We start from the raw sequence: 13,522 nt of genomic DNA, 5'->3' as shown, positions 1-13,522 counted from the left end.
CACATGCACAGCACACGCACGGCACACACACCACCACCACCACCACCACCACCACCACCACCACCACCACCACCCACACACAAAATAGTTTAACAACAAAGATTTTTAAACCACAGCTAACTTGTACCTCAGGGGAGTAGAAAAGGAAGAACAATCCCCAAACCAGAAAGAATGAAGTGTAGAACAAAGGTGAACTAAACAGGAGCCCAACGCCTTAGAGAGACCCAACTTAAGGTTGACTTTTTCAGTCAGAAAAATCAGCAGACTGGGCACACTTTAACTTTGTTATGAAATAATGATGTGTGATTATTACACACATCATTACAGAGCCAGATTATAGTGGGGAGAAAGGTCTTCATCCTCTTCCACATATGCAGGAGCAAAACTTTACACTTAGTTACTTGAAAACCTGTTCTTAAAGATTGCTGTTGTCTCCATAGAAACCTTCAGACATTTTATTCTCTCTGTCTTGCTTCACTTTTTATCACAGGTCTATCAAATATGGATGTGGGTTGGGCAGAGAAGGCTCAATTTACTAAAATCAGAAGTAAAAGTGGGTTTTGCTGCCCATTTAATAGACATTTAAAGAGTTTTAAGAGAGCACTGTGAGCAGTCATACATCAAATCACATAACTTAGCTGGACAAATGTCTAGGAACAATGGCTACCCACACTAAACCATGTGGAAGTAAAACATGTGAATAGATTTGTAGCAAACTTTATTAAAAGAAATTGAATCAGTAATAAACCGTCTCCCTGTAAGCTGATTGTGGTGGCTCATGCTCTTGTTATTATGGCCCCAACATTCTGAAATGGAGGCCATGAACATTGACTCTGAGGCCAGTCCATGCAGTACAATGAGACCACGGGCGGGATGGGGGTTGGGCAGGGGGTCACACTTCCTAACAACTAAAGCAGTTTCACAGCCATTTTATTAAGCATCCCAAGAAATAGCACCATTTTTTTTTCTCAAAATTTTCTAAACTGTGAGGGAGTACACTCCCTAGCTCATCCTTTGAGGTCAGCATTACCCTACCAACCACAAAATCAAAACTGTAGATCAGTATTGCTTTTCTTTTTCAAGTGATGTAAGAATCTTCAGCACAAATACCATGGAGCCAAGCTGTGCAACATTTTAAAGGACTGCACTGTGTGCCCAAGTAGGGGTTTGCTGAGACTCAGCAGAAGGAATGGGTCAATGTCATATGCTCCATCGATACATTTAGAAATTAAGATGGCCATCTGAACTATTGCCTGAGTGGCATTTGACAGGACATGTTCCCTTTCATGAGAGCACTCAACAGATTAGGGTTCGAAGGAACCTTCCGGGAGATAATGACAGCCACATGGTGAAAAGCTCGGGGTAGCATCAGACTGCACAGGTACAGAGGACTTTTCTTCTGTAGCCAAGGAACGGCAAGTATGGCCACCCTTGGAACTTGTCCTTCTCACTAAGAACTTGAAATCCTGGCCAGTGCAATTATACAAGAAAATGTAAATCGCCAAAATCAAAAAGGATGTTGTAAGATTAGCTCTGTTTGAATTGATGGGCTTATACATATACCAAACCCTAAAGATTACACACCCACAAACTTAAAATCAATAAATTGAGTAAAATCATCAACGGTAACAACAGAAAGTCATTTGCGTTTCTCAATACCAACATTAAACAAGCAGAACGAGAAATTAAGACAGTAATTCTCTGAACAGTAGCATCAAAAAGAGCTAAATGCTTAGAAATAAACTGAACTAGGACGGTGGGTGTCTCAGCGGGTAGGATGTTCACCTAGCTGGAGCTCTGGGTTTGACCCCAGCACCTCACAAACCTGAGTGTAATAGCACAGACCTGTAATTTTAGCATTTTAGAAGTGGAGGCAAGGAGGGTCAGAAACTCAAGATTATTGTTGACCCCAAGTCCAAGGTCACCATGGGGCTTCCTAACACCCATGTCCAAAAAAGGAGCTAAAAAGGAAGTAATAAATTAACCAAGAAGTTGGACCCAACTAAAAACTAGAAAGCACTTTTGAAATGAATTAAGAAGTTGCAGACTGCAAAGATATCCCATGTTCGTGCTTTGAAAACTATACTGCTATACGTAAGATGTAACTAGAATCTACAGATCTAATGTAATCATTAAAATTCCAGTTACTTTTTTTTTTTGAAAAATAGAAAACACACCATCTTAATAGTCAAATGTGGTTCCAGAGGACCTGCAGTATCTTTTTAAAAACAAATGCTTAAAGCAAATGTATAATTTACAACTTCCAAACTTACTGTAGTAGTCTCAGTAATCAAAAATATGGTCAGCTTTTTTTTTAAGTAAAGCCATGTAAACCAGAAGTGATTACTTTTCATAGGGTAATATCAGTCCTTCTCACAAGGGCGTCAAGAGTGTTCAGTGGTCTTGGAGAGAGAAGCCATCTCTTTTACAAATACTTTTGGAAAACTGAAGGTCACACATAAGAGAGTGAAGGTGGACTGTCACCTGACCTCCTGTACCTAGTAGATAAAGCCTAAATATGAGAACTGAAGGCCTCAGAACTCTCAGAAGAAAATATAGGGCAGAAGCCCCACAGTTCTGGATCATTGGGAACAATTTTTCCTGAATATCACTCAAAAGTCATAGACAGCAACACCCAAAATAGACAAAATTTACTTCAAGAAAATTTAAATTTTTATGGACCAAAACAGACCAGGTGAAACGGGAGGAAGTATTTCTAATAAGGAACTAACCCCAAGTGTATAAGAACTCCTAAAACTACAGAACTAAAATCTCATTTGATAGTGCCACAGCAGATTTGAATATGCTCTCTCCAGTGATGTCCAGATGTCCAGTAGGTATGGAAGAGGTGCTCACGTCACTAATCAGTAGGAAATGCACACCAAAGCTGCAGTGTGAAAAGCAGCCGGTCCACGCTGAAACTGCTACACTGTTTTAAAATGTGTCAGTCCTGCCCGCTGCTGGCGTGAATGTAAACTGCCCAGTCAGCTGGAGACAGGCTTGAGCAGCATTTGTTCCCAACAGCTGTAAGACTGAAGTAGCCTGGTGTCTGTCAGCAGATGCATGAGGACCAAAGCATGCCCAGCACATACAGTGCAGGGCTGTTCCTGTTTTAACAGGGGTGGTTCTCATAACTATTTGAGCATGAATTAACTTTGAGAACCATTATGCTAAATGAAAGAGCCACAAGAAGACAAATTCATGAATCCATCTGTAAGGCACCTCACTAATCAATATCGTGGACTGAAAGTAGAGTGCTGGGGTGTGGTTCAGTGTAGAGGCAAGTGCTCAGTGCCATAGGTCTGATCCTGGCAACATACAGAGGTATGCACACACGCATGCGCGTGTATACACACACACACTCGCACGCACACACATGCACGTACACACGCATGCATACACACACGCACGCACACTGGCATGCACACATATACATGTACACACACACACACATACACACACACACACACACACACATGCACACGTGCGCATGGACACGCTGCCAACATGTGGGAAAGCAGTAAATGGGGAGCTGTTCCTTAGTAAGCATAGAGCGTCTCAGTTTTGCAAAATGAAAAGACATCTGAGAATAAATAGTGCCATTGATGAACGTATAACCATGAACTTACATACTTACTAAAAGGCTAAGATAAGTATTATACTGTATGTATTTTACCATAATAATGGTATTAAAGTCATCGGAACTCCCCAAAACACTCATCTATATGAATATATTTACTAATGTTTGAAAATAAAAATTGTGTAATTTAAAAATATATTCATTTGAAATGTCAGTAAACTAGTTTAAGCTTACATAAGTATATATCTTTGTTAACATAGCTTATCTTCCCAGCCAAGTATTTAGTTAAGGGGGTGACATTTTTGTTTCCCATCTTTCTGGAGTCTGCTGTCTGGCCTCAGTTGTTGTGTACATCTTGAACAACTGAGTGTGGCCATGTGACTTTATTGGACTGTGCATTGTTCACTGCTATCAAGGTTCATGTAGATGTTCCAAAAGCTGTTAAATTGCGATTAAAAATATTAGTGTCACCACTGTTGTCTTCTATGCAAGTCAACATAGTCTGAAGTCTGTTCTCTCGTATTCCAGGTGATGCCTACTTTTATTGTTTGCTGTTGTTTCATATTTGAAAAGTTATGAACATTGCTACCGTAAACATTTCCATACACATGTGTCATTTTGCCTGGCAAGCATGTACGTCTATAGGTCATAAACCCAGGAATGGTTGGGTCATAGGATGGCCATGTCTTCAAATTTTACAATAATAGATCTTACCAGAGTTTCTCATCAACTCTGGATGAAAACTTGTTTCTTCCACATCCTTGTCAGTTAATAGTTTTCATCTTATTAGTATCACTTCAATGGGAATATCTATTAAAATGTCAGCCCTCCTAGGGAAAGCATATGTTAGTACAGGTGCAACTTTCTGAATTCTCATGGGACTGGACAAGGTTCATATTTTCTAGATGCTTAGACTTCATTTTATATTCAAGTAAAAAGTTGGAAGTGCTCTTTCAGTTTTTGTCCATCATTATATTAGTTGACCTTATTTCCCTTAGTGTGTTTTAAGAATTTTTCATATACTCTAAGTATAAAGCCTTTTATCGGGAAAAATGTACATAGTTGCTTAGCACCAAGTTTAACATTTAGAGGGACAGGAAACTATTTTTTGTATCATAGTGTCAAGTGCTATAAATTATTACTATTGTCATAATTAATGAGCCCTCTCGATGCGGGCTTATGAGGCTTACAGAGTCTACAGTGCTGTAATGTCCCATGCACAGGCTTTCAAGGTCCTGATTGTATATGAGCACAGTAAGCACCAGATGCTGGGCGTTTGTTTCTGATTTTCATTTAGAGTTTATCATAGGCTGTCAGGTGTGTGTGGTTCATCAAGCATGGGCTATTGTTCCACTAAGTACTGTCGCCTTGTAACAACACATAATAGTGCAGTTTTATCTAGTGTATTTCCCTTGGAAATGGTAAACATATTGGATAAAGTTGACTGTTTCTTCATTAAGAATGGGCTAGTAGGTTTAACCCTTTCTCTCTGAGGAGAAAGTTGAGTTTCTCCACAAAACTGAGTTTCTGGTCTGTGACTACAGTACATAGCACTGATGTGTCTTTCCTTTTCACAGTGAAGCCGGACGGTGAGAGAATCTAACTCTGGTTTCCCTCCCCTCTCTTTGCATTGCACCCATGTTACTCTGGAGGCTGTGGTGCTCATAGGGCTGCTGTCGGAGTTCGCCTCACGTCCAGTGCTGCCGGCTCACTCTGTGAGGCGACCTTTATAGTGATGATGATGATGCCAAGACTTTGACTCACTCTGCCACTGCTGTGCTAAAGAGTAATTGTTGGATAGTTCTTAAAAACCTTTTCTAATATTTTTTCTGCTCTTAAAAAATGTTAACATAGCTGAGGGTTCTCAGCATTATTTTAATCTGAGCATAAATCTTATAAGACTTCATCACTTTTACGACAAGAGAGAAGTGCTGGGCTGTGGCTTAGAGCCTCACACACATGGTTCTCTGGGCTCAATCTCTCGCATGCTCACACTGCTGTAACCAACCGCTGCCTGTAATTCTAGCACTCCGATAAGGCGGGAGGATAAAGAGTTCAAGGCCATACTCTGCTAGTTAATGAGGCCAGAGGGGACTGTTAGAACGCAGGGGAGGATGGGAAGGGAGAGGAGGGAGATGGAGGATGATGTGATGTCACCTTGGGAAAGCCAGGGAGGGGGGAGGACAGGGATGGGACAGAGATACAGGAATAATACAGATGCAGATGCTCTTGTTCTCACCATTGCTGCTATTCTCGACTTACCAAATGCTAAACCTGATCTAGCCAATGTTCCTCGAGCAGGATTTGCAATAACTGAGGACCGTCTCCAAGAATGCTAATGCGAAGGCCAAAGCACCCCTCAGCTTCAGCAGTAATGGTAGATACCTTCCTGAACAGGGCTCAATTAGTTCTTATTCTCATTCTAGTCCAAAACCTCAAAGTCTAATGGGCTTTTCTAGCAACTCCTGAGCTCCAGTTTGTTTTGAATAGTTGCCTTTGGGTTGTTGGTTTGTTTCCGTAGTGCTGGTTTCAAGAAATGCACATTGTCTACTGAGGTCCTAGAGCCACATTGCCTTTGAGTGTGAGATGTATATTGAGAGCAGTCTCAGTTGCTATGGAGATACTCCATACATCAGGTTATCATATTACCAGGCTGCTACAATGCAGCATGAGGACCACATGTCACCTGCATCGTCACCTGTCAGCAGGTATAGATGCATCTACTCCCACCTGTGTAGCCTGAGTTTCCTTAATGTGTTTTGGAATCAGCCATTGCTATCTCACAGGTCTTGTGAGGTGTATGTAGAGTTTGCTTGATACTTTGATACTCAGCATTATTCTTTGAGCACTGTAACATGCTCTAGAGAATATAGTGTAATCCAAGAAAATTTCCGTGTCTCATGTCGGAGACACACAAAATTGAAAGAACATTGAAAAGGGCTCCTGCCTACTGATTGGAAATTAAGATGAGATTTTGTACAGGTGTCAGTTAAATTGAGTCTCGAAAGAAGAATGTGGTGTTGTCACAGTTGAACGTGTGGCAGAAGTGATGCCCTGTGTGGACACTCTGGAGATGGGGAAGCCAGGATTTCTGCAGACAGCATATGCTGAGTCATGACTGCTGAGTCATGCTTGTAAACATGTGTAGCAGGATTTGGGGTTTAGTGTTCAGAAATGTTGCTGGTTTTTATGTGTTGAGAACCAGCAAAGATACTAGATGTGTTGTTAAAAAAAAAAAAAAACAGCATGCTCTGATAATGGGTGAGGAAAGGGAGAATTTGCAAAAGGAGGTAGACTATAAAATTATGAAAAGAATACAGCCATAACATGGATATATATAAATTCCGTGAATTAACTAGTGAGTAAGTGATATATAAAAGAAGAATTTAAAAATGATTCTGAGGTTGCAATCCATACCGTTGGTATAATAACGGTATCATTTTTCAAACAAAATAAAAATAATCAGGTTATAAGAAAAATCATGATTTTAAACATCCTGAATTAAAATTTTATATGGCAGGAAGGACAGCCAGCTGGAAATGTCATCTAGAGAGAGCTGGAACCATGTTTGTGTCTGTGGGAATCGTCTGTGTGGAAGTGAGAGCTGGAATCCTGAGCTTGGGAGGAGGACCATCCAGAGAAATACCTAAGGGAATGTGTGGCTGTGGCCATGGACGAAGGCGGTCGCAGGAGGAGAAACGAGGGACAGGCATAGCGCAGAAAGACGTGGAACCTCAGTTTCTCATAGCTGCTAACGTTTAGGGAATTTACAGCGGATTATTTAGGTTAGCTGAGTGAAACGCTGTTGCTAGTGAGAGGAAGAATAGTTCCGCGACCTTGTTTTCTTTTTATATTTATTATATTTTTATATTTTATTATAAAATTATATTTGCAGGTTTTTTTCTTTACTTCTTAAGAGACTAAGTCCCTCTATGTCATCCTGGCTGTCCTGGAACACACTTTATACAGTTGAATTCTTGAACTCAGAGAGCCACCTGCCCCTGCCTTCCTCCCAGCCTCTGCGTGCTGGGATTAAAGGTGTGCACCACCATCCTGCCCTTCAGGTCTGCATTTGGGGGGTAGGTTTTGGTGTCATTTATAGCTTGTTTCATACATAGAATATCAAGATACAAATATTATTTATTTGTTAAAGCTGTGTTTAGAAAAGATTTTAAAGTATCGCTTCATTTTCATGGCCTTTGAAATTAGAAAAGAGCCTCACAAAACGAAAGTGGGTTTTCTGTGCCGACGATTCATGGTTGATAGTGTGGTGTGGACACTGCCTGGTGACAACATGGGGCTGATGATGTGTGCTGTGGGGATGCATGGCAGACGATGCTGGTAATGCACGGCAACATATAGTGCTGATGATGCAGGTGACATTTGGTCCTGATGTTGTAGGGTAGCAGCCTGATAAACTGTGGTTGTCACTTACTGGCCTACCGTATCTTTATTAAGTGTTTCGTTTCACCTAACAGCATTTACTGGTTATTTACTATGTGTTGGGAATTAATCTGGATACCTAAAATAGGTTAGCAAATACAGTAAACTGAGTCTTGACTTAACAGAGTTCTTTTGTAGTACAGACAGACAGACAATAGCAAGTAAGTATAACATAAACACACCGACCACAGAAGGATAGAGGTTGTAGGGAAATAGAGCAGGGTAGGAGGAGTCAGGAGTGCAGGGTAGAAGGAGTCAGGAGTACAGGGTAGGAGGAGTCAGGAGTGCAGGGTAGGAGGAGTCAGGAGTGCAGGGTAGGAGGAGTCAGGAGTGCAGGGTAGGAGGAGTCAGGAGTGCAGGGTAGGAGGAGTCAGGAGTGCAGGGTAGGAGGAGTCAGGAGTGCAGGGTAGGAGGAGTCAGGAGTGCAGGGTAGGAGGAGTCAGGAGTGCAGGGTAGGAGGAGTCAGGAGTGCTGTGTTGGAGTGGATGATGGACTGGGGTTGTATCATTATGACAATGCCAGACTGTGAGAAGTTGAATTGAAGGTTTGAATATCTGAGAGCACCAGGCAAATGGGATAATGTCTGCAAAGGTCGGATGTGGCTGAAGTAAGGAGCAATCAAAGATGAGCATCACTGAAGGTGAACAAGGGAAGAGTGTTAGACAAGAGGGAGCGAGGAGGAGGTCTTGCTACTCCGCTACTGTACATCTGTGTTTGCCTGTTCATAGCTACCATTGCAGTTCCTCTGCAGATGAAGAAACTAGAGCACGGTCCAGTGACCTACCTCATGGCTATAACAAGAAGTGACTTGTCATCTGGCTGCACATCGACATTTCCAAAATGATGCAGTAATTCTGTCTGACCCTCTACAGAATATTAGATGCAAGGACAACGGCTTGGTGATCCACTCAGTAGAGCTGCTGTTTCTGCAAACTGCTTGTTATTTTACCAATTTTCTCAAATTCATACGATTCCTTTTTATGGAAAGTGGATTGTTCTTTCTAACACAGGCTTCTGGTCAGAACAAAACCAAATTTTAGCTTAGCTTGTCTAGCCGCCTTATATTAGACCTTTTTAGAGATAGGGATATATATACATGTATATGTATATATATAAACATATATATATAATATATATAATATATATATAAACATATATATATATGTTTCAAATGAGTTGCTAAAATTATAATTGTAGATTTACCTACCTGACATATAACCTATTCTCAGATTCTTCTATGCTCTAACAATTTCATATAGAAAATATTGTTAACAGGTAATTATTTGAATGATAGGAAAATAAATAATAGAGAATTTAGAAAATGTGCCTAATTCATGGATTCCCAAGTTCATTGCACTCTAAGTCAATCTGAATCAGTCTAAGTGACCAGAGGTATTCAAGGTCACTATGGGCCATTCACTTCATGTTTACATGTCAGGATGAGAGTTAAATGTATTATTTAAAGTAAATGTCCTATATTTGGAAATCAGTTTTATATACTTTTTTTACATTAGATCGAATTAATCCAAATTTGTTTATTTATTACACTTTGATATATGTTCTCTCCTTCTGCCTTGTGGGTCCCAGGAATTGAACTTGGGTCAGAAAACTTGGCAGCACAGGCCTTATGCACTGAGCTCTTTCACCAGCCCTGAATATGTTGGTGTTTACAGTTAGTGAACAACTGTTTAGAGGTGCTTTGTAGAGGTGATTGCTTAAAGAACACGGCCTTGCCAGGTTGTGATTATTTATATAATGCCTCGTTAATCTGACAGTAGAAATAAGAAATTACGTATTTGGTGATTCCTCGTTGAGTGTTCCTTTAGTAGTGTGGCACTGACCTGCTGTTGTGAGTGGGACACCACATGTCTGTCTTACGTAGGCATCATGGTGAGAATGGAGGATCATTGGTTAGATTTAAATGATGATGGGATTCTCCCACCTTACTCTCCAAGGCTCTTTTGTTTTCATGACTGAAATCTTGATTAAAATAATTAAGTCTACAAATATTAGTTTTCAGTTGTATCAACTGTCATAATTGTCATAAAACATTGTAGTTATTCAGTAAAAACAAATGGCCTGATTTTGAGAGTAATCAAACTTCAACATTAAAACCCTACTATACAGTTACCTCATAGTTCTGTTACCATGGTTATCCTGTTAAGCATGTGGGCAAAGGGGGTGTGCGCCTAAGATTTAAACACATGCAATGGACTCTACTATTCAAAGGTCGCCTCAAAAATAATTAGGAGACATTTTGAGTATATCCAAAGTATATTAAGGTGTCCACTGCTAATAATTAAAACTATATTGTTGTCAAATGTGCATAGGAAGAATTTTGAATATGACTACCATTGGGCTGTGCAGTGTTCTACACTCACTGTGACTAATCTCCCCCAGGTTATCTCTCAGTCCCTGAAAGTAGTTAACAGGGCCAGTGTGTGCTGTAGTAGACAGCACTGCGTTCTATCCAATCCTGTTTATGACTGCATCTGGGAAACCTCCTGTAGTATGTCAGTTACGCAGATGTTTAGCCTTAAGTATTCAAATACTTTAACATGGTGTTTCCATCAACCATACTCATGACTTCTTCTTCCCAAAAGTTTAAAGTGTTGCTTATCTACTTGTCAGGCAGGCGCCATGGGCAAAAAGAAGATAATAACGTTAAGATTTATGTCTCCTTCTCAGAGGCAACCGTTGTCATGGATTGACAGTGTTGAAGGACCAAACTGACATCAAAGGTTTCAAATGATCTAGCTAGGTCAATTAATGTTAATTTTTATCTTCCATTAAGTTCTTTTAGTGTCCCCTTCCCACCCTGTTTCTTTCTTTCTTATGTTCTAGCCAAGCCCGATACCAAGTCCTGTTCTGGGGCAAAAGCCAAATGCTAGTCAGTCGCTGCTTGCCTGGTGCAAAGAAGTGACAAAAAACTACCGGGGTGTGAAAATCACCAACTTTACCACATCGTGGAGGAATGGCTTATCTTTTTGTGCAATCTTACACCACTTCAGACCAGACTTAATGTAAGTAGAAGTATCATAAATATTTGTAAGTACCTGGCATTCTTAGAGGAACACAGAATAATTTCTTAGCGTGTATTCTAAATACTTGACTTTGTTTTTGAGCTACAGAACTTGCCTTTTTTGAGAGAAGTATATGCCAGGATAACAACCTTTTTCTCAATACCTGAGTAGTTTTTTCCTTTAAAAAATGATTTTTCTCTTTCATTTTATTAAAAACTGACTTTATTATGAAATTTTTATTAGTGTTCAAATAAGAGACAGATGACCCTGCATGCCATTGTATATTGGTAATAAGGGATTATCGGACGGTAAATGTTGTCAAAGCTTGTCTCTCTTACTTGCTTTAGCTTCGCTTTTGGATGGAAAATTTCAGGCAATAAAGCTTGTAATCACCTTTTGTTTGTTTGCTTGCTTGTTTCCTGAATTTTATACACTATTAGTTTTATTTATTGAGCTGCTGTGAAATTACTAGTGGCCCTTTGATATTATTGAATATCAAATTTTTAGATTCAGTTTATTTTATAAAAATGTATTTTTATCAAGTATTATATATACCTACTGTGCCTTTTTTTCCCCCTCAGCGACTACAAGTCTCTGAATCCTCAAGACATCAAAGAAAACAACAAAAAGGTAAGAAATGCCAGGGCAGAGCTAAGTTTCGATTTTGGCTTCACTGCAAGTTTTATTAATTTGAGAAAGGCAGCAGTGTTGGGTGAGTTCGTAACCGTGGCATGCAAGGGGAGACTGCTGCATGCAGCTTAAATGGGTGCACAGTTCACCCTGGCTTGCCTGGACTTTAGAGACCATAAATGCAAGGCAGACATCAGGGTGTGCATGCCATCATTAGCTGTTGAGCACTTCTTAAGCCATATTGCTTTTAGTGCAACATTTAGTCTTTGAACAATATACCCCAAGCTTTCGTGACTGTTATGTAACTTTAGAAAAGTATTTTAGAGGATGAAAGCAGGAATCTATGGGGTAAGCAACAGAAGAATACACAGGCTTGTGAACACAGAGCGATGATGAACAACACTGTTTTTACTCTCTCGTGAAAATGTATTTCCATACATGACTGTATGCTTCATCAGCACTTCCCAACCTGCATATGAGGATAGTGAGCCTGTAGGTTTCAGAGCAGCCACATAGGGAGGACCTGGCCTCATGGGCTGGTGACCGTGGCTAGCGCTGGTGGATGTGTTTATCTTACAGGTGCACAGTAGACATGATTTTCAATATGCAAAGAAAGCAGCATCAGGCTCTGCTCACAGTGCACACTCGGTGTTGGTCCTGAATTGAGTTTCCCAACTGAAAAAGCAGTGTTATTGTTGTCTCAGAAGAGGCATGGTTAACTGTAGCTTTTATCTGTAAGTGTATGGGTAGATGGAATTCAGCAAGTTCTTGAACACAGTTGAAGGAAAACATTTTGTATAATTCGTTGTCACAATTCTGTAACTAAACCCCCATATTGCCTTTTGTTGTGAACCTTCATATCTTACTCCAATTGTTGCACATCTCTACAAATGACAGTTTAAACTCCTTCAGATTATTAATTATTGGCTGGATATGAACGCACACGCCTGTTTTCCCAGCACATGGGACATGAAGGCAGGAAGATTAGTTCAAGGTTGTTCGTCAGCCCGGGCTACATGAGATTGTGTGTGCATGTGTCTATATTCACACACATACACACACACACACACACTCACACACACACATTAATTAATATGTCCATTAAAACATGTTTCCCAAATTTCGGTTTTTTAATAGTTGTAATTTTAGTGTAACAGCCTCTTTCTACTACTGTGTGCGCTGTAGCTGTAAAATATTACTCTCGGGAGGGAATCCAATGACAGAGGAGCTCAGAGAACAAGGTGGTAAATAATCTTGGTAGAGATTTAATTAAGAATTTAAATCAAAGCTATTTTTCTTCCTTCATGTGAGTTGTAGAGTTATAGTACATTTAAAAGTCAGTCTCTCAGTCTCTCTCTCTCTCTCTCTCTCTCTCTCTCTCTCTCTCTCTCTCTCTCTCTCTCTCTCTCTGCTACCTGAAAGGAGGGGTAGTCTTTGAAAATTAGCACCCATTCCTCACAGAGATTACCTTTTAGGAGCTAGGGATTAGCTGAGTGAAAGAACTTGAAGGTTGTGTTCAGTCCCCAACACTTCTTAGTAGGCTTCCTACAGAGGAAGGGACTGGAAAATTACATTTTCCATAATTTTAGAAAGCCCATGTTCATCAAGTGAAATGCCTTTTTCTCATTTATTACACTATATCCATAGAGGTGGCATTTCCTTGTCCTCGTTTCCTTGTGTTTGACTGAAGTGACAAGCAAGTATAAATGCAGATATCAGCATTATGAGATGAACTGCTGGTTTCCTGTTGGTTGTATCACGCCTGTGAGGCAGGAAAACGCTAGAGCTGGGATGGCCTGAGCAACGTGGCAAGGCCTGGCCAACTGGAGGATGACTACTCTTTAAG

General features: G+C 40.3%; 1 protein-coding gene across 23 annotated transcripts in view; it reads left to right on the top strand.

Annotated features, from left to right (window-relative positions):
- The window catches only part of Ehbp1 (EH domain binding protein 1), a 253,134-nt gene that overhangs the window by 150,913 nt on the left and 88,699 nt on the right, over nucleotides 1-13,522 (top strand). For all 23 annotated transcript variants that reach the window (NM_001305130.1, XM_087583553.1, XM_087583548.1 and 20 more), the window contains 2 exon segments: nucleotides 10,868-11,046; nucleotides 11,628-11,676. In NM_001305130.1, the coding sequence (NP_001292059.1) occupies nucleotides 10,868-11,046; nucleotides 11,628-11,676 (228 nt within the window).

Source organism: Rattus norvegicus, chromosome 14, assembly GCF_021556685.1.
Source record: "Rattus norvegicus strain SHRSP/BbbUtx chromosome 14, alternate assembly SHRSP_T2T, whole genome shotgun sequence".
Lineage (NCBI taxonomy): Eukaryota > Metazoa > Chordata > Mammalia > Rodentia > Muridae > Rattus > Rattus norvegicus.
This window is presented reverse-complemented; position numbering and strand designations above follow the sequence as displayed.